This window comes from Lolium rigidum, chromosome 4 (assembly GCF_022539505.1).
Source record: "Lolium rigidum isolate FL_2022 chromosome 4, APGP_CSIRO_Lrig_0.1, whole genome shotgun sequence".
Taxonomy (NCBI): domain Eukaryota; kingdom Viridiplantae; phylum Streptophyta; class Magnoliopsida; order Poales; family Poaceae; genus Lolium; species Lolium rigidum.
In genome coordinates this window covers 32,297,948-32,320,918 of record NC_061511.1, presented here as the reverse complement: position 1 = coordinate 32,320,918, position 22,971 = coordinate 32,297,948, and the positions used below count along the sequence as shown (strand labels likewise).

General features: G+C 46.4%; 1 protein-coding gene across 1 annotated transcript; it reads right to left on the bottom strand.

Annotated features, from left to right (window-relative positions):
• Window positions 1-15,768: 15,768 nt before the first annotated feature.
• On the bottom strand, window positions 15,769-19,644 carry LOC124646853 (type I inositol polyphosphate 5-phosphatase 8-like). The gene is made up of 10 exons (XM_047186900.1): window positions 19,615-19,644; window positions 19,421-19,514; window positions 19,185-19,280; window positions 18,843-18,930; window positions 18,290-18,406; window positions 17,227-17,707; window positions 16,896-17,116; window positions 16,769-16,821; window positions 16,543-16,670; window positions 15,769-15,843 (listed from the first exon to the last, which is right to left on the bottom strand). Exons 1-10 carry the CDS (start codon window positions 19,642-19,644, stop codon window positions 15,769-15,771), a joined length of 1,383 nt encoding a protein of 460 aa, XP_047042856.1.
• Window positions 19,645-22,971: the final 3,327 nt, after the last annotated feature.

The window sequence follows — 22,971 nt, the reverse complement described above, 5'->3', positions numbered from 1 at the left end:
TGGCAACTTGTACATGGAGGAGCTGAAGATGCACCCCAAGGAGTTGCTGCTCGTTGAAGGAGAACTGCAGAGTCAAGGATGTCCAGGGTCCTAAAGGAGAAGGAAGCCTCGGAAGACAGGATGGAGAAGCTAGAACAAGAGGTTTTCAAGTACAAGAAGATGGCTGAGCGTGAGGTGGATATCTTCCACGGGATTGTGTCCGAACTCATTGCTGAACATGAGAAGGAAACTGGAAAGCTTTGGAGCGACATCCTCTCACTTCACGACACCACCAACAAGCTTCAAGCACAGCTCTATGACGTTCAGAATCAAAACTGTGAGTATGAAAACAGGTTTAAATACATAAGCCGTGCTGCCAGTTTCAGGATTCCCGAGACCAAGATGTCGTTTCTTGATGGAGAGCCTCTTCCTTGGAAGTCTGATGATGGGAGTTCATCACCACCATCTCCTCAGGAGTAATTCATCATCGGTATTGGCATCCCCTTGGTTTGCTCCAAGCTTGGGGGAGTGCCGCGGTATCACATTATCACTACCTTTTACTTTTATTGTCAAGTAGTGTCATATCATGAATAGGGAAGTTATCATATGAGATGGGTTGCGTTTGGAAGTATCTCTCCTTTAGTTGTCTATGTATCCCTTGGTGTGAGTTATCGATATGGAATATTAATGAGAAGTCTTATCATTTACATATTGCACATCTTATTTTAGTTTGCATTCTCTACTATATGATTCGTCTTGTTGTTAGTATAGGTATCACTTTGGGAGCATTGAATAAATCTATTTGGTTTTGGCAAACTTAGCATTGGTCAATAACAACAACACTTTGAGGTTTAAATAGAAAAGAGAAATACATGTAGATGTTTCATTGTCTTTCTTGTTAGCTCATAGCTTATTATTCTGAAGTTAAGATTGTTTGTGCTTACAAGGAAGATGCATGATTGTTTCTATAACATGTATATTTGTTTGTTTCCCTCGACTCTTATGCTTGCTAATTAACCTTGCTAGCCAAAGACCTGTACTGAGAAGGAATACTTCTCGTGCATCCAAACCTTCAACCAAACCTATGTCATTTGTGTCCACCATACCTACCTATTACATGGTATTTTCTGCCATTCCAAGTAAATACTTCATGTGCTACCTTTAAACAATTCAAAACTTAGTATCTCCTATTTGTGTCAATGTTTCATAGCTCATGAGGAAGTAAGTGGTGTTTTATCTTTCAATCTTGTTGGGCAACTTCCACCAATGGACTAGTGGCTTCATCCGCTTATCCAATAATTTTGCAAAAAGAGCTGGCAATGGGATTCCCAGTCCCAAATTAATTAAACTAAATAGACACTCCTCCATGGTATGTGATTGATGGACGGCACCCGAAGGATTCGGTTAGCCATGGCTTGTGTAAGCAAAGGTTGGGGGAGTGTCATCATCATCATAAAGCTAAAATAAAAAGGCGCTCCTTCATGGTATGAGATTGTTGGCAGTGCACCCGAGGATTCGGTTAGCCATGGTTTGTGAAAGAAAGGTTGGAAGGAGTGCCACACAAAATGAAAATATTATGGGAGCCGCTCTTAGGAGGTTGTCCGGCAAGGGGGTTAGAGTACCCGCTACCGATCGTTGACAACAACAAACACCTCTCAAAATGTTACTTTTATTATCTCTATATGATTTCAAAACCGAAAGAGCTCTAGCACATGATTTAATCCCTGCTTCCCTCCGCGAAGGGCCTGTCTTTTACTTTATGTTGAGTCGGTAAACCTATTTCCCTCCATCTCAAGCAAGCATTTGAGTAGTTGTGATCAAACCATTATATTGTGATTTGCTTCATCATGTCTTTTATTCTTCCTTGTTTAGTACAAGTTTTATCTGAATGAATATAGCTTTGCAAGTTATCAATGATCATGAGAGGACCATTATGATTGAGTATGCAAGTTGTGCCTTATAAACTTTAGTATGAGAGCGCTGCTCAATGAGATAAATATAATCTGTTAATTGTTCTCTGACCAAGAACGAAGTTTGCCATCACCAATGATGATTTCTTATGCACCTTTACTTGTGATTACTTTATACTTGTTTCAATATGAGTTATAAGAGATTGTTTACTATAATGTCCTGTGTGAATGAATATGATGCTTCTTGTCCGTATTTTATTTATCGACTCTTCACTCCATAAATATGTGGTCACGTCTATCGAGTTCAGTTTCGCTTGGGGACAAGCGAAGTCTAAGCTTGGGGGGAGTTGATACGTCTAATTTGCATCACTATTTTATATCATAATTTGCTGTTATTCATTGATATATTTCATATTGGGACACAATACTTATGTTATTTCATCTATTTTGCATGTTTCATCATTATTGGAGGATCAAGCACCGGAGCCATGATTCTGCTGGAAAAAGCACCGTCGAACGCAATATTTCGGAAGATCAACTCGGAAGGAAATTATACCAAAAATCCTATTTTTCAAGATGACGAAAGAAGCCGAAGGAGGAGCCGGGAGGAGCCGGGGTGGGCCCACACCCTAGGGCGGCGCGGCCCAAGCCCCGGCCGCGCCGCCACGTGGTGTGGAGGGCCCACGACCCCTTTCGCCTCCTTTTCTTCGCGAAATCCTTCGTCCCGAAAACCTAAGCCGAAGGGGTACCTCGCGAAGAGTTACAGCCGCCTCGCGGGGCGGAGAACACCGAGAGAGAAAGAGCTCTCCGGCGGGCAGGAATCCGCCGGGGAAATCCCTCCGGGAGGGGGAAATCGACGCCATCGTCACCGTCATCGAGCTGGACATCATCACCATCATCATCATCATCATCTCCACCATCATCATCGCCATCTCCTCCGCAGCACCTCGTCACCGCCGTAGCAATTTGGGTTTGATCTTGATTGTTTGATAGGGGAAACTCTCCCGGTATCTATTCATACTTGTTGTTGATGCTATTGAGTGAAACCATTGAACCAAGTTTATGTTCAGATTGTTATTCATCATCATATCACCTCTGATCATGTTCCGTATGATGTCTCGTGAGTAGTTCGTTTAGTTCTTGAGGACATGGGTGAAGTCTAAATGTTAGTAGTGAACTATGGTTGAGTAATATTCAATGGTGTGATATTTAAGTTGTGGTGTTATTCTTCTAGTGGTGTCATGTGAACGTCGACTACATGACACTTCACCATTTATGGGCCTAGGGGAATGCATCTTGTATTCGTTTGCTAATTGCGGGGTTGCCGGAGTGACGAAACCCGAACCCCCGTTGGTATATCGATGCAGGGAGGGATCGCGAGGATCTCGCAGTTTAAGGCTGTGGTTAGATTTATTCTTAATTACTTTCTTGTAGTTGCGGATGCTTGCAAGGGGTATAATCACAAGTATGTATTAGTCCTAGGAAGGGCGGTACATTAGCATAGGTTCACCCACACAACACTTATCACAACAATGAAGATTAATTAGCCGTATGTAGCGAAAGCATTAGACTAAAATCCCGTTTGTCCTCGAGAACGTTTGGTCATTATAAGTAAACAAACCGGCTTGTCCTTTGTGCTAAAAAGGATTGGGCCACTCGCTGCAATTGTCACTCTCGCACTTTACATACTCGTACTTTATTCAACTGTTACATCAAAACCCCCCGAATACTTGTCTGTGAGCATTTACAGTGAATCCTTCATCGAAACTGCTTGTCAACACCTTCTGCTCCTCGTTGGGATCGACATTCTTACTTATCGAAGATACTACGATACACCCCCTATACTTGTGGGTCATCGGCGCCATCACAGCCGGATCGGGCGCGGGGATCTGCAATATCCAAAGTTCGGTTAGACAACAAACAAGATTGAGACGGAGATATTAAGTTAACCACTTACCCGAGTTGGGGAACATAGGAGGACACGACGTGCTAGGAGCACTACTCCCCGGTGGGGAAGTCAGCACAGCCTCGGTTCATGAACATCTCGCCGGAACATCTCGCTGCTGTTGTTGCATCTCGCTGCAACATCTCGCTGCTGCATCCGCATGTTCTCCCTAATCTGCTGCTCGCATCTGCATCTCGCTCCTCTTGGTGCCTCCGTTCCCTTTCTTCCATCTCCGCCTACGTTGTGTTGCCGCGATGTCAGTAACATTGCAATGGAAAACATGTAATGAAGCGTAGAGGATCGACGAAGAACTTACCCGTAACTTCTCGATAGCTAGGTCCGAAGCCCGTGGGCGGGTCTCTACCCGAGGCTGCTCGCTCGTACGCCCACGACGGATCCGGCGTAGAGATGGAATGGTACTTGGGTCGACTAACCCGTCGGCAATCCATAGGCGGCCACCCTTCTTGCCTTGTCCCGCAAGCACCGCAACCTCAACGTCAAACTCTTCGGTGGTTGGGTCGGCGTCTTCGCCGTGCTTGTCCTTGAACTTCGAGCGGTACGCGCCACACTGGCCCTCCGCTAGGTCGTTGACCCACAAGGACCCCTTTTCGGGATGCGGCTCCTTCCTCGGTCTTCGACTTCCGGAAAAGGCCAAACAAGTTTGGTGTCACGCCCGTCTTCACTTCCCGCAAAAGAGTACATGCAATTAAGTGAAGAGGGAGACACTTGCGGGGCTAGCAATAACATAAAACGAAAGAATGAAGAAACCACTTGCTCACCTCATCCCGCAAGGTAAGGGCCAAGTTCTTGCTGCCCAGGACATGTGATCCACCTCCCATCTCTGAACGCTTCTGCTTGCCCTCCTCGTGCTTCCGGGCGTACTCGCGGGATGTCCACCATATAACCATCGCAAGAAAGCACGCCCTGTCTTCCCCGACGTATTGAGGAGGGTGCTACATACACAAGATAGACCCATTATTAGAACATAAACTACATGAAAATGCGGAAATAAATAACACATCGATGCTAATACCTGCAGGTACTGCCATGGTGCCATGAGCGTATCCCGACAATCAGCCTTACTCATCCAAACTTTGCGCTCGGCGTGCCAATCGCGGACGCACTTGGACACGTGCCTCGTAGTGCATGCCGCTCACCCTCACCCCGCACAACTCGTGTAAGATAACGTCGCACGCAATTTCCTTGCCCTCAGCCCTCTTGAAGTATTTCTGCAACCATGCACATAGGTAAAATAAGATGAATTAGAGCAACTATTGGTAGCCAAGAAGTGTTTGAATGCTAAGAAGCCAAAAGTCACGTACCCAGAAGTGGCGGACAACCCGCTCTTGCACTCCGGACAAGGCCACTTCCCATGTGTACACCACCCGCAGAACAAAGCACGTGCTGGCAAGTCATGCAGAGACGTGTGGTACCAGACATACATATCGAAGTGTTCCTTCTTTGCCGCGTCATAAGTTCGGATCCCGCGATCTTCCCAGCCAAGAAGCAAGTCATCAATCAGTGGTTCCAGATACACGTTCATGTTCTTACCCGGGTATTTCGGTCCAGGGATTATCATCGACACAAACATGTACTCGATCTCGTGCAGACGCCAGGGGGTAGGTTCAGGGGAATAACAAACACTGGCCAACAACTGTATACCGCAGCCGACATACCATATGGATTGAACCCATCGGTTGATATCGCAATTGCTACGCTCCTCGGGTCACCGGCTTTCGGGGGATATTTCTTGACAAAGTTCTTCCATGCGGTACCATCCGACGGATGTATCATCTTGCCACCGTCCGGTCTGATCCCTTCTACAGCCCACCTCATCCGCTGGGCGGTATCCTCGGTCATGAAGAGCCGCTGGATCCTCGGTAGGACCGGAAGATAGCGGAGGATATTCTTGGCAACCGTGGTCCGCCTCTTCCGACCATCACCATTGGTGTCAACCTCAAAGTACCTAGAGCTATTGCAATGGATGCAATAGTTTGTGTTAGCATGCTCCTCTCCGAATAGCATGCATCCCTTTGGACAAGCGTGTATCCGCTGAGATGACATCTTGAGGTCACCGAGCAATTTTTTCGAATAGTAGAAGTTTTGCGGCAAGAGGTGCCCTTTCGGCGAATGCTGCCAACGAGGACCGAAGTTCATCGAACCCATCTCTCGCACGGATTCTCGTGGCACTTAAAGGCCAAAAGGCGAGCGATGGCATCTAGTTGGGTGACATCTCGTATTTACGTGTAGGGGTTTCGCGAAGCAAACAAAGCCTCGTAATACTTCTTTGTGTTTTCCTCCGGCTCCTCACTTGTCTCCGCATCCCTAGATGTCTCCGCCTCTACATGAGGGCTTTCGGGCACATTACCATTAGCCAAGTTCTCTAGGCACCTATCAAACCCGAGTATCATATTCTCTCGTAGGCTGAATCTGCCGCACCTCCTTCCTAGCACGTTTCTTCGCCTTTTCTCCATGAAAAGTCCAAATCTTGTAGGACGGTTTGAACCCAGACTTGATCAGGTGAAGACTCATAGTTTCCTTGTCCTGTGTTTTTTGGTTAGCGCACTTACTACAAGGGCAAAAAACTGTCCTGGGTCTGCTAGGGATGTCAAACGCGCTGTCCACGAACTGCTTGGTCTTTTCTCCCCATTCCTCAGTATATTTCCACGGACCGATTCTGCCATCGTACATCCAGATCACTGTTATCCATCCTCTAACCAAGCACCAAAACAGTACGAACTTAGAATTTATATCAAACATGATCCGCATTTTAATTTTTCCTTTTTTACGCATGCATCAACCTGAATCTCTACTAGGTGGGCTCCTAGCAGCCGCCGGATCCGTAGATTGAGTACGTTCTCCCTGCTCTACCCTGATCCGAGACAGACTTCGGCAGCACCTCCCCGCTGCTCTCCCGATACACGTCTCGCCAGAAAGCCGAGAGGGGTGTGCATCCGGAGAACAACGGGGAGGCACTGCCGAAATCCTGACTCGGATCGGGGTAGAGCAGGGAGAACGTACCCAACTACGCATCCGTCGACTGTCCCGATAAATGCCGTAAGAGTTACGCTTCATAATATGCGAGACCACTAATGCATATTTATCCACGTAACCCTTACGGTCGGGAAGAGACGCCTAGGTAACGCGACAGACTTGGTGATCTAGACCAAAAAAAAACCTAGGTACACAGGGGCGAGATTTTTACCCTTGACGCGTGAGCGAATCGACGAACAAGATCCGGACGGCCCCTCAAAGACCACCGTGACGCCGCCCCCCGTGACCACCTCGAAGAAGATCCGGGACGCCCCCTCACAGACCCTCGCGACGCCGCCCCCCGTGTCCACCTCGAAGCATCGCCTGCATAGCGACAAAATGAATTACTAATTATTGCAAGCAAACACAATTTATTTGACATGTACGATTCCATCTCAAAAAAAAAACGGCTCTCTATGGTGTCGAGGATTTCCGCAAGCGGGCGATTTCCGCGATGGCTCTCTATCTAGCTTCCTCTAATATTCTCTCTACACTTGCGCAGTAGTAAGAAAGATACATTTTGCCTTCCTTTCACAGTTGTGGTGCTGACCACAAATTCATATACATTTACCACTCACATACAAACTCAATGCATTGTGTTGTCTAAATTTAGGTTCACAATAAAATCCAAACATCATCATCTCGCCATCCGGTTAATATTTTGGGAGAATTTTTAGTTATTATTAAGTACATAAAAATGCACATTTTGAGATACCTTATTTGTTAGAGCAAAACCGGACATAAGCGAGATACTCACAGACGCGGGGCTTGACGGGGAGGCGGCGGCAGGGGCGTCGGGCGGCGGCAGGGGCGTCGGGCGGCGGACGCGGGGCTTGACGGGGAGGCGGCGGATGTGCGTCGGGGCCGGGCGGGGCTGCGTGCGGCGGCGGGAGGGGGAGCTCGAGGCGGCGGGGCGATGGGGCCGGGAGGCGCGGGCGGGGCGCGCGCGTCGGGCGACCGCGGGAGGAGGGGCCGGGAGGCGCGGCAGGGGCGGTGGCCGGGAGGCGCGGCGGCGGCGCGAGGGGGAGCTCGAGGCGGTGGCGCGATGGGGGGAGCTCGGCGGCGGCGCGAGGGGGAGCTCGAGGCGGCGGCGCGCGCGCGGGGGTGGCGGCGGGGCAGACGCGCTGGTCGATTTTAATTTGGATAGGCAGTGTGTGGCTGCTGGCCGTGTCGGCAGGGATAAGGGTTTGCCCCTTTGCCGTGCGCTGGCCTTTGCCGTGCGCCACGCACGGCAAAGGAGGCTTTGCCGTGCGAGGTTTGATTGCCGAGCGCCTCGAAGACTTTGCCGTGCGTCAGCACACGGCAAAGAGCTCTTTGCCGTGAGTTTCACCTTTGTCGTGCGCCTGTTCACGGCAAAGAGCACTTTGCCAAGCAAAAACACCTTTGCCGTGTGCTTTGCTCAATAAATTTTTTTTGAAATACATTTAAAGATTCAAATCTATTTCAAAATTATATGAAACCTGTATTTTAACATGTGTATTAATTATTTAATGATATTTTGAAACTACACGGATTCATTTTGTCGCCGGTGCAACATCCTTGCATTTGCACAACATATAGAGCATTTGCACAACTGCGGGTACCGGTGGCTACAATGTGCGGTGGAACCTCGCGCGGTGAAATCTAGGGGGGTAGACCCCCCGAGGCACGCAGACCGCCGTTTTCGGGGGGGAACTACCGCCGGAGCACCGGAATGCCACCAACACTTGCATGTGGACCTAGGATATGTGTGAAAGTGTGTTGGAAGGTGTGATTCACCAAATGGTGCAAGGCATTGCTCCCATGTGTGAGATTCCTCTCTTTCGGGCGACAGCACTTGGAAGATTCCTCGACTTGTAGGCTGAAGTGTCCCGCTGCGGGTATACCGGTGGCTACAATGTGCCAAAGTGTGCCAAACCTACCTTTACATGTGTATATGGCCTAAACAAAACTAAACCTATCAAAAAGTATGTTGGTGGAACCTCGCGCGGTGAAATCTAGGGGTAGACCCCCCGATGCACGCGACCGCCGTTTTCGGGGGGAACTACCGCCGGAGCACCGGAATGCCACCAACACTTGCATGTGGACCTAGGATATGTGTGAAAGTGTGTTGGAAGGTGTGATTCACCAAATGGTGCAAGGCATTGCTCCCATGTGTGAGATTCCTCTCTTTCGGGCGACGGCACTTGGAAGATTCCTCGACTTGTAGGTCGAAGTGTCCCGCTGCGGGTATACCGGTGGCTACAATGTGCCAAAGTGTGCCAAACCTACCTTTACATGTGTATATGGCCTAAACAAAACTAAACCTATCAAAAAGTATGTTGGTTGAACCTCGCGCGGTGAAATCTAGGGGGTAGACCCCCCGATGCACGCGAGCCGCCGTTTCGGGGGGAACGACCGCCGGAGCACCGGAATGCCACCAACACTTGCATGTGGACCTAGGATATGTGTGAAAGTGTGTTGGAAGGTGTGATTCACCAAATGGTGCAAGGCATTGCTCCCATGTGTGAGATTCCTCTCTTTCGGGCGACGACACTTGGAAGATTCCTCGACTTGTAGGTCGAAGTGTCCCGCTCGCGGGTATACCGGTGGCTACAATGTGCCAAAGTGTTCCAAACCTACCTTTACATGTGTATATGGCCTAAACAAAACTAAGCCTATCAAAAAGTATGTTGGTGGAACCTCGCGCGGTGAAATCTAGGGGGGTAGACCCCCCGAGGCACGCAGACCGCCGTTTTCGGGGGGAACTACCGCCGGAGCACCGGAATGCCACCAACACTTGCATGTGGACCTAGGATATGTGTGAAAGTGTGTTGGAAGGTGTGATTCACCAAATGGTGCAAGGCATTGCTCCCATGTGTGAGATTCCTCTCTTTCGGGCGACAACGACTTGGAAGATTCCTCGACTTGTAGGTCGAAGTGTCCCGCCGCGGGTATACCGGTGTCTACAATGTGCCAAAGTGTGCCAAACCTACCTTTACATGTGTATATGGCCTAAACAAAACTAAACCTATCAAAAAGTATGTTGGTGGAACCTCGCGCGGTGAAATCTAGGGGTAGACCCCCGATGCACGCGTACCGCCGTTTTCGGGGGGGAACTACCGCCGGAGCACCGGAATGCCACCAACACTTGCATGTGGACCTAGGATATGTGTGAAAGTGTGTTGGAAGGTGTGATTCACCAAATGGTGCAAGGCATTGCTCCCATGTGTGAGATTCCTCTCTTTCGGGCGACAGCACTTGGAAGATTCCTCGACTTGTAGGCTGAAGTGTCCCGCTCGCGGGTATACCGGTGGCTACAATGTGCCAAAGTGTGCCAAACCTACCTTTACATGTGTATATGGCCTAAACAAAACTAAACCTATCAAAAAGTATGTTGGTTGAACCTCGCGCGGTGAAATCTAGGGGGTAGACCCCCCGATGCACGCAGACCGCCGTTTTCGGGGGGAAACGACCGCCGGAGCACCGGAATGCCACCAACACTTGCATGTGGACCTAGGATATGTGTGAAAGTGTGTTGGAAGGTGTGATTCACCAAATGGTGCAAGGCATTGCTCCCATGTGTGAGATTCCTCTCTTTCGGGCGACGAGCACTTGGAAGATTCCTCGACTTGTAGGCTGAAGTGTCCCGCTGCGGGTATACCGGTGGCTACAATGTGCCAAAGTGTTCCAAACCTACCTTTACATGTGTATATGGCCTAAACAAAACTAAGCCTATCAAAAAGTATGTTGGTGGAACCTCGCGCGGTGAAATCTAGGGGGGTAGACCCCCCGAGGCACGCGAGCCGCCGTTTTCGGGGGAACTACCGCCGGAGCACCGGAATGCCACCAACACTTGCATGTGGACCTAGGATATGTGTGAAAGTGTGTTGGAAGGTGTGATTCACCAAATGGTGCAAGGCATTGCTCCCATGTGTGAGATTCCTCTCTTTCGGGCGACGAGCACTTGGAAGATTCCTCGACTTGTAGGCTGAAGTGTCCCGCTGCGGGTATACCAGTGGCTACAATGTGCCAAAGTGTGCCAAACCTACCTTTACATGTGTATATGGCCTAAACAAAACTAAACCTATCAAAAAGTATTTTGGTGGAACCTCGCGCGGTGAAATCTAGGGGGGTAGACCCCCCGAGGCACGCAGACCGCCGTTTTCGGGGGGAACTACCGCCGGAGCACCGGAATGCCACCACCACTTGCATGTGGACCTAGGATATGTGTGAAAGTGTGTTGGAAGGTGTGATTCACCAAATGGTGCAAGGCATTGCTCCCATGTGTGAGATTCCTCTCTTTCGGCGACAACACTTGGAAGATTCCTCGACTTGTAGGCTGAAGTGTCCCGCTGCGGGTATACCGGTGGCTACAATGTGCCAAAGTGTGCCAAACCTACCTTTACATGTGTATATGGCCTAAACAAAACTAAACCTATCAAAAAGTATGTTGGTGGAACCTCGCGCGGTGAAATCTAGGGGGTAGACCCCCCGATGCACGCATACCACCGTTTTCGGGGGGGAACTACCGCCGGAGCACCGGAATGCCACCAACACTTGCATGTGGACCTAGGATATGTGTGAAAGTGTGTTGGAAGGTGTGATTCACCAAATGGTGCAAGGCTGTGTGGCATTCCTCTCTTTCGAGCGATAGCACTTGGAAGATTCCCCGAACGCGGTTTGTTTACGCCGAAACCCTGATATGTTGGAGGGAGTAACGACTTAGAGTACTTGTCGTATTGCAAAAATATAATATAAACATTCATTAATCAAGATGTGGTACTTGTCATATTTCAAGAATAAAATATAAGCATTAAAATAAGTACAATATAGAAAGAAAAAGGAGAAAATACCACAAGGCACACGGCAAAGGAAAATGTGCACGGCAAAGCAGCCTTTGCCGTGCGATCCTGTGCACAGCCGCACGGCAAAGAAGCCTGTGCCGTGCGGCAGGGCCTGGCCCACGGCAAAGGATATCTCACGGCAACGCCTTCCTCTCTTTGCCGTGCCTTCTTTCATTGCCGTGCGCTTTTCTGAGGCTTTGCCGTGCGCTTTATCTTTGCCGTGCGCCGTAGGTCCTCTTTGCCGTGCGTTGGTCGTTGCCGTGCGTTTTCTGTTTACGTCGCACGGCAAAGTATTCTTTGCCGTGCGCGAGCACACGGCAAAATGTGGTTGCACGGCAACGAGCGTTTTTCCCGTAGTATATTTGTTTTACTTCTGTAGACTGTAGTGTACGTAAGCTTAGTTGTGAACGAAGTGACAGCGCGTCTATTGCTATGTATCGCGGGACGGCCGGTTAGCATATCGGCGAAAAGAATTCGTAGCCATCAATCGAGTTACCTCACACTGATACTGTGACGTACGGCTAGGTTTGTTGGTTTGTTCAGCTCAACCTCCTACTCTTTTTTGGCTAATTGGTTTGCCGCAACGTGTTTCCGTATTCATTGTCACCTTTTCAAGCTCAGTGTAACAGTATTCAACAAGCTAGGAGCACCGCCCACCTTCACCAGCTCTAGCTCAGTCCCAGATAAAAATAAATCAATGAGTATTTTTTGTGTTCGGTATCAAAAGCTCAGTGGCTCCGAGTTGTCCACTCTGCCCATGCATGTTCGTGACAAATATCTTGTTGCACTTTTGCGTGGCGCTTTATTTATGCCGAGGGTGAGCATCTCATAGATATTTTCATGTGGATTTCAGAAAACATCGCATGTGGCTTTGGTGTGTCGGACACGCTGTTTCTTTGACAATATTGGCCCAGTAGCGTGCTCTCATTTTTCTTGTTTGCTGAGCAATGAGACGGTACAAGCTAGAGTGGCATGCTGTGTTTTACTTCCTCCGGTCCTTTTTAATTGACTTAAATTTAGTACAAAGTTGTACTAAATTCGAGTCAATTAAATCAGACCGGAGGGAGTACTTGTTAAAAGGAGATATTATCTATTTTCTTGAAAAAAGAAGATAAATCCCAGGCCTTTGCATTGATTGATGAACTATTATTCTAAGAATGACAAGCAAAGTCAAGCATCAATGCTTAATAAAACAAAATCCTACGCCATCCACATAGAACATGTCTCGTGGCGGTATCCCCAAACTTCCACCACATATCTTATGACCGTGAACAATTTTTTTAAGAGAATTGGTTCAGCTGTATGATTTATTTTTGCTTGTTTGCTAAGCGAATAGATGGTACAAGAGTGACATATTGTGCTTAACCATTTAAAAAGAGACATAACCTTGTTTTTTTCGAAAAAGAAGGTAAACCCTGGGCTTGGTATTGACCTAGAGCAAAGTCAAGCATCAATGCTGAATAAATTGGCTTACAAAAAAAACATTTAAATAGTTGAGCGGCAAGCCGACAACTGAACTCATAAATTGCGCAATGCTCCAATACAACACCGTCAATGTTTTTTACTTAACGGAAAAATAAACATAAACATTTCACAAAATATAGTGGCCTGTCTATTTTCCAGAAAAAAGTACGACATGAAAGACGTTTTCTTGTAAGGGCATCTTCAAATAATGATATTACCGTTATTAAATTTTGCCATCTAAGACATATGATGATGTAGAGAAGATAAAAAAAGAGGAGGGAGTGGTGTTTTGGAACATGGGAGCATATGCTCCCTATATTTTGAAATGCATCATACACATATTTGAAATTTCAAAAAAATTGAAAAAAAAAATTTGCACGTACATCTTCACGTGCTACGCGCTCACAAAGTCGTTTCATAAAAAATGAACTTATCATGGGACGTGTGTAAAAAAGACAAAATTCAGTGCTGAAAACAATGTTTTTCACTGGATAAGTTTTCTCTTTTTTACATATGCCACAGAAAATATTATTTTTTCGTGAAACTTGACGCATACACATATATTATGGAGATGTACATGTAGAATTTTTTGTCAAAATTTTTCCACACTTCAAAATATGTTTTATTGGTAGAGGGAGCATACGCACCCGGGAGCCGAATTGAATTTCCGCATAATGGTGTCATATGTACACAAACCATGTTATTATTTATAAAAGTTATAATAGGTAGAATGAGAGGCCAAACTTGTACTCTTAATCTCCTATAGATAGTAGCTGTAACATGTGGTTTGTTGGCTGATGGAAAAAAATACACTTCAGTATCACACTATATTTATACTAACCGTGAAATCATAAACATTTTGTATAATTTTGAGAGCTAAAGGAAGTGTGTATGTGCCATGTGGACCACCTTATTTATATGAAAATGGTGCTCTGGGCCTAAGATTTGTTTTTGGGTGTTTCCTGGTAAAAAGACAGTCGATGCACATGTCCTTCGACCGCTGGCTAGCTCCTTCTGGTGTGTGTCTCTCGGTCATCTAGTGCAGGTCTTGATGCTTGACGTGTGTGATGGGATTCGTAGCATAGAAAACAAAAAATTTCCTACCGCAAGAACGAAAACTAAGCCAAGATCTAATCTAGTAGATGGTAGCAACGAGATGAAGATCATGAGACTAACCCTCGAAGATTCCAAAGCCTACGAGATTAGATCTCGTTGTTGATGTAGTCGATCACTTGCCGCTTTCAAAAGCGTGTAGATCATGAGACTAACCCTCGAAGATTCCAAAGCCTACGAGATTAGATCTCGTTGTTTTTGACTGTTAGAGCTTCATCTTCAATATCTGAAGAACTTGAGAACGACAACAATCGATCCATATGAAAAGTTTGTGAAGAACTTTATACAAAATAATGGATCCACACACCAGATGTGAAGAACTTTAGAACAACTGCAAGGATCTCCTGAGAGGAATTTGATAAAACATAGGACTTTTTTGCAAAAATAAAGCACTAATCTTGATGCAGTGAACGATGGCCGATTGGGTCCCAACGCCATAAGGTCCGGTAGGAATCCACGTTCGTATCTAGGCCGTGATTCATTTGTTGGTGTAATATACATGTGATCAATACCTTAGTGGTCGTCTTTTGAGTAATGGTGCATCTGCATTTTCTTAGCCTTGTAACTATCTTTATTCTATCGATGCATCGAGACGTAAGTTTTTACCTTTTAAAAAAGGGAAATTTTGCTATAAGATTTTTAAAAAAGGTACTTCATAGAGGCCAATAAATAACGAGAGCTGCTATGTGTCTGCCACTTTCTCATGTATTATCTATCGTAATGTGGAAGAACATGTATGACTCGAATGCGGCAGGAATTTTACGCATTTTTTAAACAAAACATCAAACCTCTATGTAAGTTGAAGACGAATTAGTAAGTTGCCCGTATTCCAGACTGTGCTCTTTGGGTTTAAGGTTCTCTATTATCTACCACATGGCCAAAACAAGACGACCAGATATAGAAAAGAAAAAAAAGAAAGAGCACTTCTATTTTAGTATAGTCCTACTGTTCTACTACACGGTATATAGGCTTGTGTAACTTTAGACATGAAGATAAACAAGAAGATTCCTCTCAAGGTAGACACCCCTGAAAAGCTTTGGGCATTCCCGAGAAGAATGTATCGGAGCAAAAATTGCTGCCAGCTCCTCCGTGGCCGGATTGCAGACAATCATGAGCACGTATGGCACCTGCCGGTGCACGCACGGTCAGGCTGGTCCTCGGCGGGGCTCGCCTCTGTTTCAGCGTCCCGAACCCGCCGGCACGCGTGCGCCGCGCCGGCCACCTTTTGAGGCTGCTGCCGTTGTTGTCCCTGTCGGTGGTCACCTGTACAGCCCCCGCGTGTCAGAATCTGGAAGAGTGGAGGCACTGGCAGTCCCGCCGTCGCGGCAGGTGTGCGAGCATCTCTTCGGCCTCGATCACCGCGCCGCCACGCAGCGTTGCCGCCGCCGTGGTTGTGGCGCTCTTTGGTGGTGGCCGGCCTTGCGGGCAGCATGCTATGGCTGTGGCCTGCAGGCTGCCGCCGTCCTCGTGGTGGAGGTGGCCGAGATGGATGGAGAAGAGGGAGTTGACGGGGCGGTGGTCAGAGAAGCGCGACTCGCCGCGCTCGTACCACACCTGATCCACCCCCTCGCCGCGCCACAGGATGCGGTCGCACCTGCAGTATGTTTCAACCCAATAATTAGAGACAAGCTGAAGAAAATCAACTACTACACTAGACTAGATTGATTACGGCGCCGCGAAATTATAAAATCACAACGTGCGTGGTCAAGGGCCATGGAGTAGCAAGTTAGCTTGCTTCCCCTACGCGACAAGGACTGATCACCATGGAGTCTACTATAGACTGATCTAGCCTCCCTAGTTAACTCGCAGAGCATGTGATCTTTCCAGAGTCCCCTCTGATGCTACTCCAACCATCCATCGCTTGACATGTCGTGGTCACCATGGAGTATCTTAATTTCCATGTCGATTTAACTAAACCCATGAGCCTAGCTCACATAATGTAGGTATAGTAGTAGTGCGCAGTGAGTGCTCATGCATGTTCTTGTCATGTCGCATAACACGTACCATGCATGCATATTCTTCTCAATTAAAGTGAATAATTAATTGACATGCATGCATCAAGAATTCACTACTCCCTCTCTCACAGTTTATAAGGCACGCGCGTACCCCTAGGTCGCAAATTTGATCAAATTACCATTAGTTATATATTATAAAAATTGTATCATTAGAAAGTTCAGATGTTCTATTTTCTAATGATATAATTTTTGTATTATATAATTTAAATTCTATAGGTTAAATTTGCGACCTAGGGGTACGCGCATGCCTTATAAACTGTGAAGGAGGGAGTACTTACCATGCCGGCGTGCGCTTCTTGTCTCGCGACGACTTGCCGGAGGAGCTCAGGGTGGCCATGGCGTAGGTGTCGGACTCGGCCAGGTACTTGTACGTCGGCGGGAACCGGATCTCGCCTTCCTCCCACCCGCCGCCGAACACGCGCCCGGCTCTCTGCTCCGCCCTCAGCTGGTCCTTCTCCAGCAACGCCCGCCACTCGTTCCGCTCCAGCAAGCCTCGCGTCTCGCCGCCGCCCGTCGACGACAGCCGGTAGTTCAGGTCGCCCAGCCATATCACCTTGCTGCAGTGTGGGTCACATCGTTTCAGTATTCAGCGACAGAATTCAGTTGCCAATTTGGTGTCGCTGATACGTACTCGTGATCCAAGATGGTCTCCGGCGACAGCGCCGGTATCGACCTGGAGAACCGGTGGGGGCGCGGGAACCTAGTCCGCTTGAGGATCTCGGCGACGTCGCAGTTCCGCCGCACCTCGTCGCCGTCCTTCTCGCCGGACGCCAGGTGTGTGCACACGAAGCACAGGCTCGCCGAAGCCGCAGTCGTGCTCCCTTGTAGCGTCAGGCTGATCGAGATGGACCCCTGTCGACATCAACCATCGTGTCAGCAACAATTTATTTGAATACAAACCTTGATTTTATGATTCTATAATTTGCAAGAAATTTGATAATATTTCTGAGATATTAATTCACCTTGTTTCCCATGTAGCCCATGATGCCCCTCCCAATACATGAAACCCTCAGGCCGGTGACACGTGGCATGAGATCGGCCCGGACCCACACGCAGAGGAATATGCCCACCATCTGCTTGCTGGCAGCAAGGTGGTACCCTCGACTGGTCCTCTCGCGCAACATTGTTGCGAACTCGCTCATCTCCTCCTCGCTGCTCGACTCCGGGTTTGAGGTGGAAGGCTCGCTTTCCTCCTCCTCGGGCTCTGATACCATGTCATCCACTGCCGACACATCTGAGAAGCTCACCTTGGCCTTCTGGACGCTCTTGGGTTTTGCATCTTCCTCAGTGATGGTGCACCGGTAATTGTGATGTAAACTATGGCTTCTTTCCGATGAGGAGGGATTCAATGCTTGGCCAATGAGGTCGAGCCACTTGGAGGCGGGCCCCTTGTCCTCCGCCCCGAGAACATTCCCGGCATTGAGTGGCACTATTTCTTGGAAGCTGTGACAATGGCAATTGACTGATTAAACTTGAGAATTACTCTTATGTACACATCATTATGTCACAGTTTTACCACAACATAAGGAGCTTGTTTATGCTGATCAAGGAAGTAAATTGTTTAAACAATCAACATCTCCCCCTCCCTTTGACTATAGCTAGTGGCAATATGGTTTGTGAAGAGTCATGGGATAACTAATCATGATTAGTAGTTGCACAAGTCCAACACTGAAACCCATGGCCAATGGCCAATAGCTATAGGTAAAACTACTCACTCCTATGCAAGGTACAAGTGCTGTCATAATTCTGGCCGGCATATGGGATTGCACTCTCTGCACTGAAATCCACACAAAGTTCACTCCTACCAATTCCTATGAGTGAGTGAAGCACGCTGTTTCATGATCTGCATGAGTGCAACCGCTGGAAACAAAGATGAACGTATTGACCCAACAATTGGAATTCCAGGTACACTTTCTAAGCAATGAATGGTACACTATTAGATTTATCTAGTACAGTACAGCCTAAATTTCTAGTTTCTATGCTTTCATTAACCAAACGGAAACACGAGTAGTGTGTAGCGCGTACCCAAGAACGTAGATGTGAGGAGAGGAAGAAGGGGCATGTTGGTTGAGGAGCCAATCGGAGAGGTCAAGCTCTTGGTGCGGTGCTCTGCCGCCCACGTTCCACGTCCCCACCTGCACCCTGTAATATTATACAGTACACACATAAATACAGTAACAATGCATAAACTATCGAAAAATAATTTGAATGTTAATTTTCCACTAGGCTCGGTCCATCGCCTCAACTAAAGTCCATCTGCTTAATCGATTTCTGAATATTGATACTACCTTGAATTGAAATTAGCTGTCCTAGCAATGAACCTAGATAGATTTAGACAACATTTTCCCTAAATCTGCGATGACTATTTTGGTTTGGAGGGAGTAGCATATTGTTTCTCTGGGGAACTAAACAAAGGGAATGAAAACGTGCTCATGTTTTCAGAAACAGCCTGTATTTTTGTTCGTTTGTTTCATTAGGCAGGTAGCTCCATGCGTGTATGATGGATGCAAATATGCCATGATATATTAAGAAAAGAAACTGCTGACATTCATGGATGCATCAGGTGTGAGTCACTGACCGAAGTTCCTTGGGAGGCTGCCACGAAGAGCTCGATCCATACCGTGGAGGAGGCCTCAGATTCTCACAGCTCTCCACCAACCACCCACCTATACATGCACAACGACACAACACAAACATATGAACAAAAGTTCAGACCAAATTCACATCTCCATGACAAACTTGAAAGGCTGTCAGAGCACTGTTCCATCTCGTGTGGTGAAAACGGTGAACAGTAGCCCCTGCTCTTTGTCTCTCTTGATGGCTTTGTTTTTATTTTGGGACAGAAAGGTTCAGAGCTGTTTTGTTGTTCTTGCTGCAGCTAGCAGTAGTTGCTGTAATAAAAATCCTGCAACGTGCTTACCTGACAAATCTCTCCTCGTGACACGGCTGCCGTCTCTGTCTGAGCAGCTCTTCCTCCTCTGCATCTGCTTCTGCTGTTCTTGACCGGAGCTCCCATCTGGTTCGATGAAACATCATGTAAAATCAGTTCTTGCGGTTAGCCGTTGCTCGCAAGAGTGGTCGACTAATCAGGATGGAGAATTTTCAGGGGAGATCGAGAATGAGAAATACTGCCGTTTCATGATCATGGAGACTTACTAGTGCAGTCTGAATGGAACGATTCCGCCGAGGTTGTCTTGAGGTTGAACCATCTCTGCACCACCGTCTTCGTCCTCCTCGGCCACGACGACGACTGCGTTAACAAACACACGGGAGTCTCAGTAAATCCATGAATCATCAAGGAAAAAACAGTTTGATTGAAAAGAAGGGAAGAGGTCTGAAAGAGAATTAACCTTTGGGATTCTTGCATTGTCTGTCCTCATGGCCTCTCTGTCCATCTCCTCTCTACTCTGCGTCAGATACAAAATATGATGAGTAAATAGGAGGTGGGAACAGCTCTAATGGCTGGGCCTTTAGGTGTACAGAATGTCGCAAAAGTGCTAAATCTCGAGCGCTAATAAACTAGTAGCCATGTAGGGGAGAGGGAGGGAGGTGCTAATAAACTAGCACAGCTTAACAGCTGCTCAGCTGGAGCCGGAAGAGTAAAGTAGACTAGACTTAAGCAGAGAGCGTAGACAGAGAAGAATAAAGCAAACCAAGTGGAAGGACGGTGCCAATCTGGTACCACTAATTAACTAACTAAGGTCTATTTCAGAACTCAATCCTGCATGAATATATGCACCAAGAGAATATAGTTAAACACGGAGACCAATTAAACGCATGCGGTTCTGTCCATCAGTACTTCAGTATCCATTGCTGATCCCAGAATCCAATCGGCGGACACACGAAATGGAAGAAATTGACAAATCAGCAGAGCACTAGCTAGTCCTAAATTCCTAAGAGTATCTGATGGCATGACAATGGAGTAGAAAGAACACACCAAGGATTCGTTGGTTCGAGAAGAACAGAAGAAACTGCAGACAGAATTGTTCATGGAAGCAGCGCAAGGATTAGAGGAGGATCATAAGGTGCGACTAGTTACCTTCAGTGAGAAATCTGCACCGATCGAGCGCGGAAAGCAATGGAGTCTATGAGAGAGATGGGCGGTTCGCTGAATTTTAATAACGGAACGGCGAGAGGGAGGAGGAAGAAGAGAGGTGGTGGGAAGGAACCGTGGGAGTGGGGGTGCTGCCTTCTGTCTTTATACTAGCGTCAGGTGTGCACTGCCGTGTGGGGCCAGGTTGAAACGTTGGTCACATTCTCTGCCAGTTCATCTCTTCTGCGTGTGGGCCCCACATAAACTACAACTTTCAAATCGGCACAAATTTCGGCCTCTAAATTTTTTTGTCTGAACTTGTTGGAGCCTCTGCACCCAATCAAGCCTAGAAAATCTCAGCCTTAACTGACTAAACCAGAACATAAAGGGACCAAATTTCAAATTCCTGAATGACCAAAACATATATTTTTGTCAATCAAAAAGTATACAATGACGCATTGATGCATCCTATAGACAAAATGCACTATTACCATGTTCTTTCACAACAAGATCGACTTTGCATGGCTCTCGGAGATTATTGGGGATGTCCTTGCAAAAAATAAAGTAATTTGGTACGGAGTAGTTCTTTTTCGTAAATGGTGTGGTCATTGGTTTTTGAAATTTTTATGTTTTTTACTGTTGATTATTTTTTTATCAATTATGCATTTTCACTCATTCAGCAAGGACAAAAAAAATCATAGTCCTAAGCCTACATTTTGAAAGAAATGGTATGGCCCTTAATACAAATTTACATAGAACATATGAAGTTCTCACTCTTAATACAAATATAGCGTCACTTTGGCACCAAAGTTTTTCTAAAACTGCAATACTACAAAACCATAGTATTTTACTCCCTAGGCTAGCAATACTACTTCAGTTTCAGAAAAAAAGATCCAGTGTTGTTCTTCTAAAACTTCAAAATAGCACGTTTTAAGAGCTACCGAAGTATTAATATCACAATTTTTATCACATGCTCACAGCCAAACACATCAAAGTATTTAAACCTGTAATATTTACTTTAGCATTGCTGAAATAATTTAAAAATACTTTGCTTGCAAACAGCCGTAGTGTTGCAAGATATTTGTTCACGAGCATTTAGCCAGAATTGACAAGTTCAAACTTTGCTTGCACTAGTAGAAAAAGAGGTTTCCGTCCACCCTCATTAGTCCCGGAAATATTCGAACCGCGACTAAAGGGGGCTTTAGTCGCGGTTCGGGAGGCGACCCGCGACTAATGCTCCATCCGAGACGAAAGGGTACCCCTTTAGTCGCGGTTGGTAACACCAACCGGGACTAAAGAGCTATGGAGGAATGCGGCCGGCGGAAAAACCTTTAGTCCCGGTTGGGGACACCAACCGCGACTCAAGGGTACCCCTTTAGTCCCGGTTGGTGTCCCCAACCGGGACTAAAGGTTTTTCCGAGTTTTTTTGGTTTGTAAAATACAAAAGAAAATGATAGAAAATTCAAAAAGAAAAATTGTTTTCAGATTCCTGTATGTTATGCAACCTACTATTCGGAGAAATTAATAAATTCGAATTTTCACTTTTTTTTTGCAAAAAAAGTTAAAAAATGGTAAAACCGCAATAACTTTTGCATACGATATCGGAAAAAATCTCCAAATTACGGATGAAAATACGAAAGCAGGAAGATTTTAGTTTTTGCTATAAATTACGGATTTTATATTTTTTAAATTTTTCAAAAAAATAAAATTAATAATTGCATCCAGCATAAAGATTACTATTACTTTTACCCAATTTTTAGATTTTCAAATTTTTAGGTTTTAGGTTTGGCAAAAAAAATATTTAAAAATTTTAAAATAATAAAAATTAAAAAGTTAATGTTTATTTATTTATTCACGATTATTATTACATCATTATTTTTGTTTATGAAAAAAGTTATTTGAAATTCAAACAATAAAAAAATATAACATCGACCAACATGTTAATAGGATTGATATGATAGTAGTATCACATACATGCGCGCGTAGCACTTGGGTGCGGGACGGAATGGAACTCGGAAGTTAACCGTGCTAGAGGTGGAGTAGTGGGAGGATGGGTGACCGAGCGGGAAGTTTGACCACGAGTAAGTAATTTGACTAGATATAAGTGTAGTTAGAGACAGAGATTAAGCTATGCAAATAACTGAAATAATAGAAATTCTGAAGAAAAAATAGAAAAAAACGGAGTGAAAAATAATTAGAAACCCAAATGAATTAAAAAAAATAAACGAAATAGCCTTTAGTCCCGGTTGGGGACACAAACTGGGACTAAAGGTCCTTCGCCCAGGTGCACGCTAGCCGCCAACGTGAACGGACCTTTAGTCGCGGTTCGTAAGCAACCGCGACGGGAGGGGGAGGACTTTTAGTCGCGACCCCAACCGGGACTAAAGCCCCTTGTGAACCGGAACTAAAGCCTTTTTCTACTAGTGTTGCAAACAGACGTAGTGTTGCAAGAACCACTGAGCTCTTGACACCGAACAAAGAAAAACTCTAATTTATTTGTTATTTTTCTGGGACTGAGCTGGTGAAGGTCGGCGGTGCGCTTAGCTTGTTGACTCTCTTTTGCAGTGACGACGTCCCGATGCCTTTTGAGTTTCTGGCACAGCAGTTGCTCCGCTACGCATGCACTCCCCAGGCCCCACCTAGTACATGCACACGTAGGCATCGGACGTTGACC

Bases quoted from the DNA above. Each gene is read 5' to 3' on its own strand.
- LOC124646853 (XM_047186900.1), bottom strand. From the start codon at position 19,644: ATGAGGACAGACAATGCAAGAATCCCAAAG. The intron at 17,708-18,289 runs GTACGCGCTACA...CCATTGTCACAG, and splicing joins CCTCACATCTACGTTCTTGG to CTTCCAAGAAATAGTGCCAC. The intron at 16,671-16,768 runs GCGAGACGCGAG...GTGTTCGGCGGC, and splicing joins GCTGTCGTCGACGGGCGGCG to GGGTGGGAGGAAGGCGAGAT.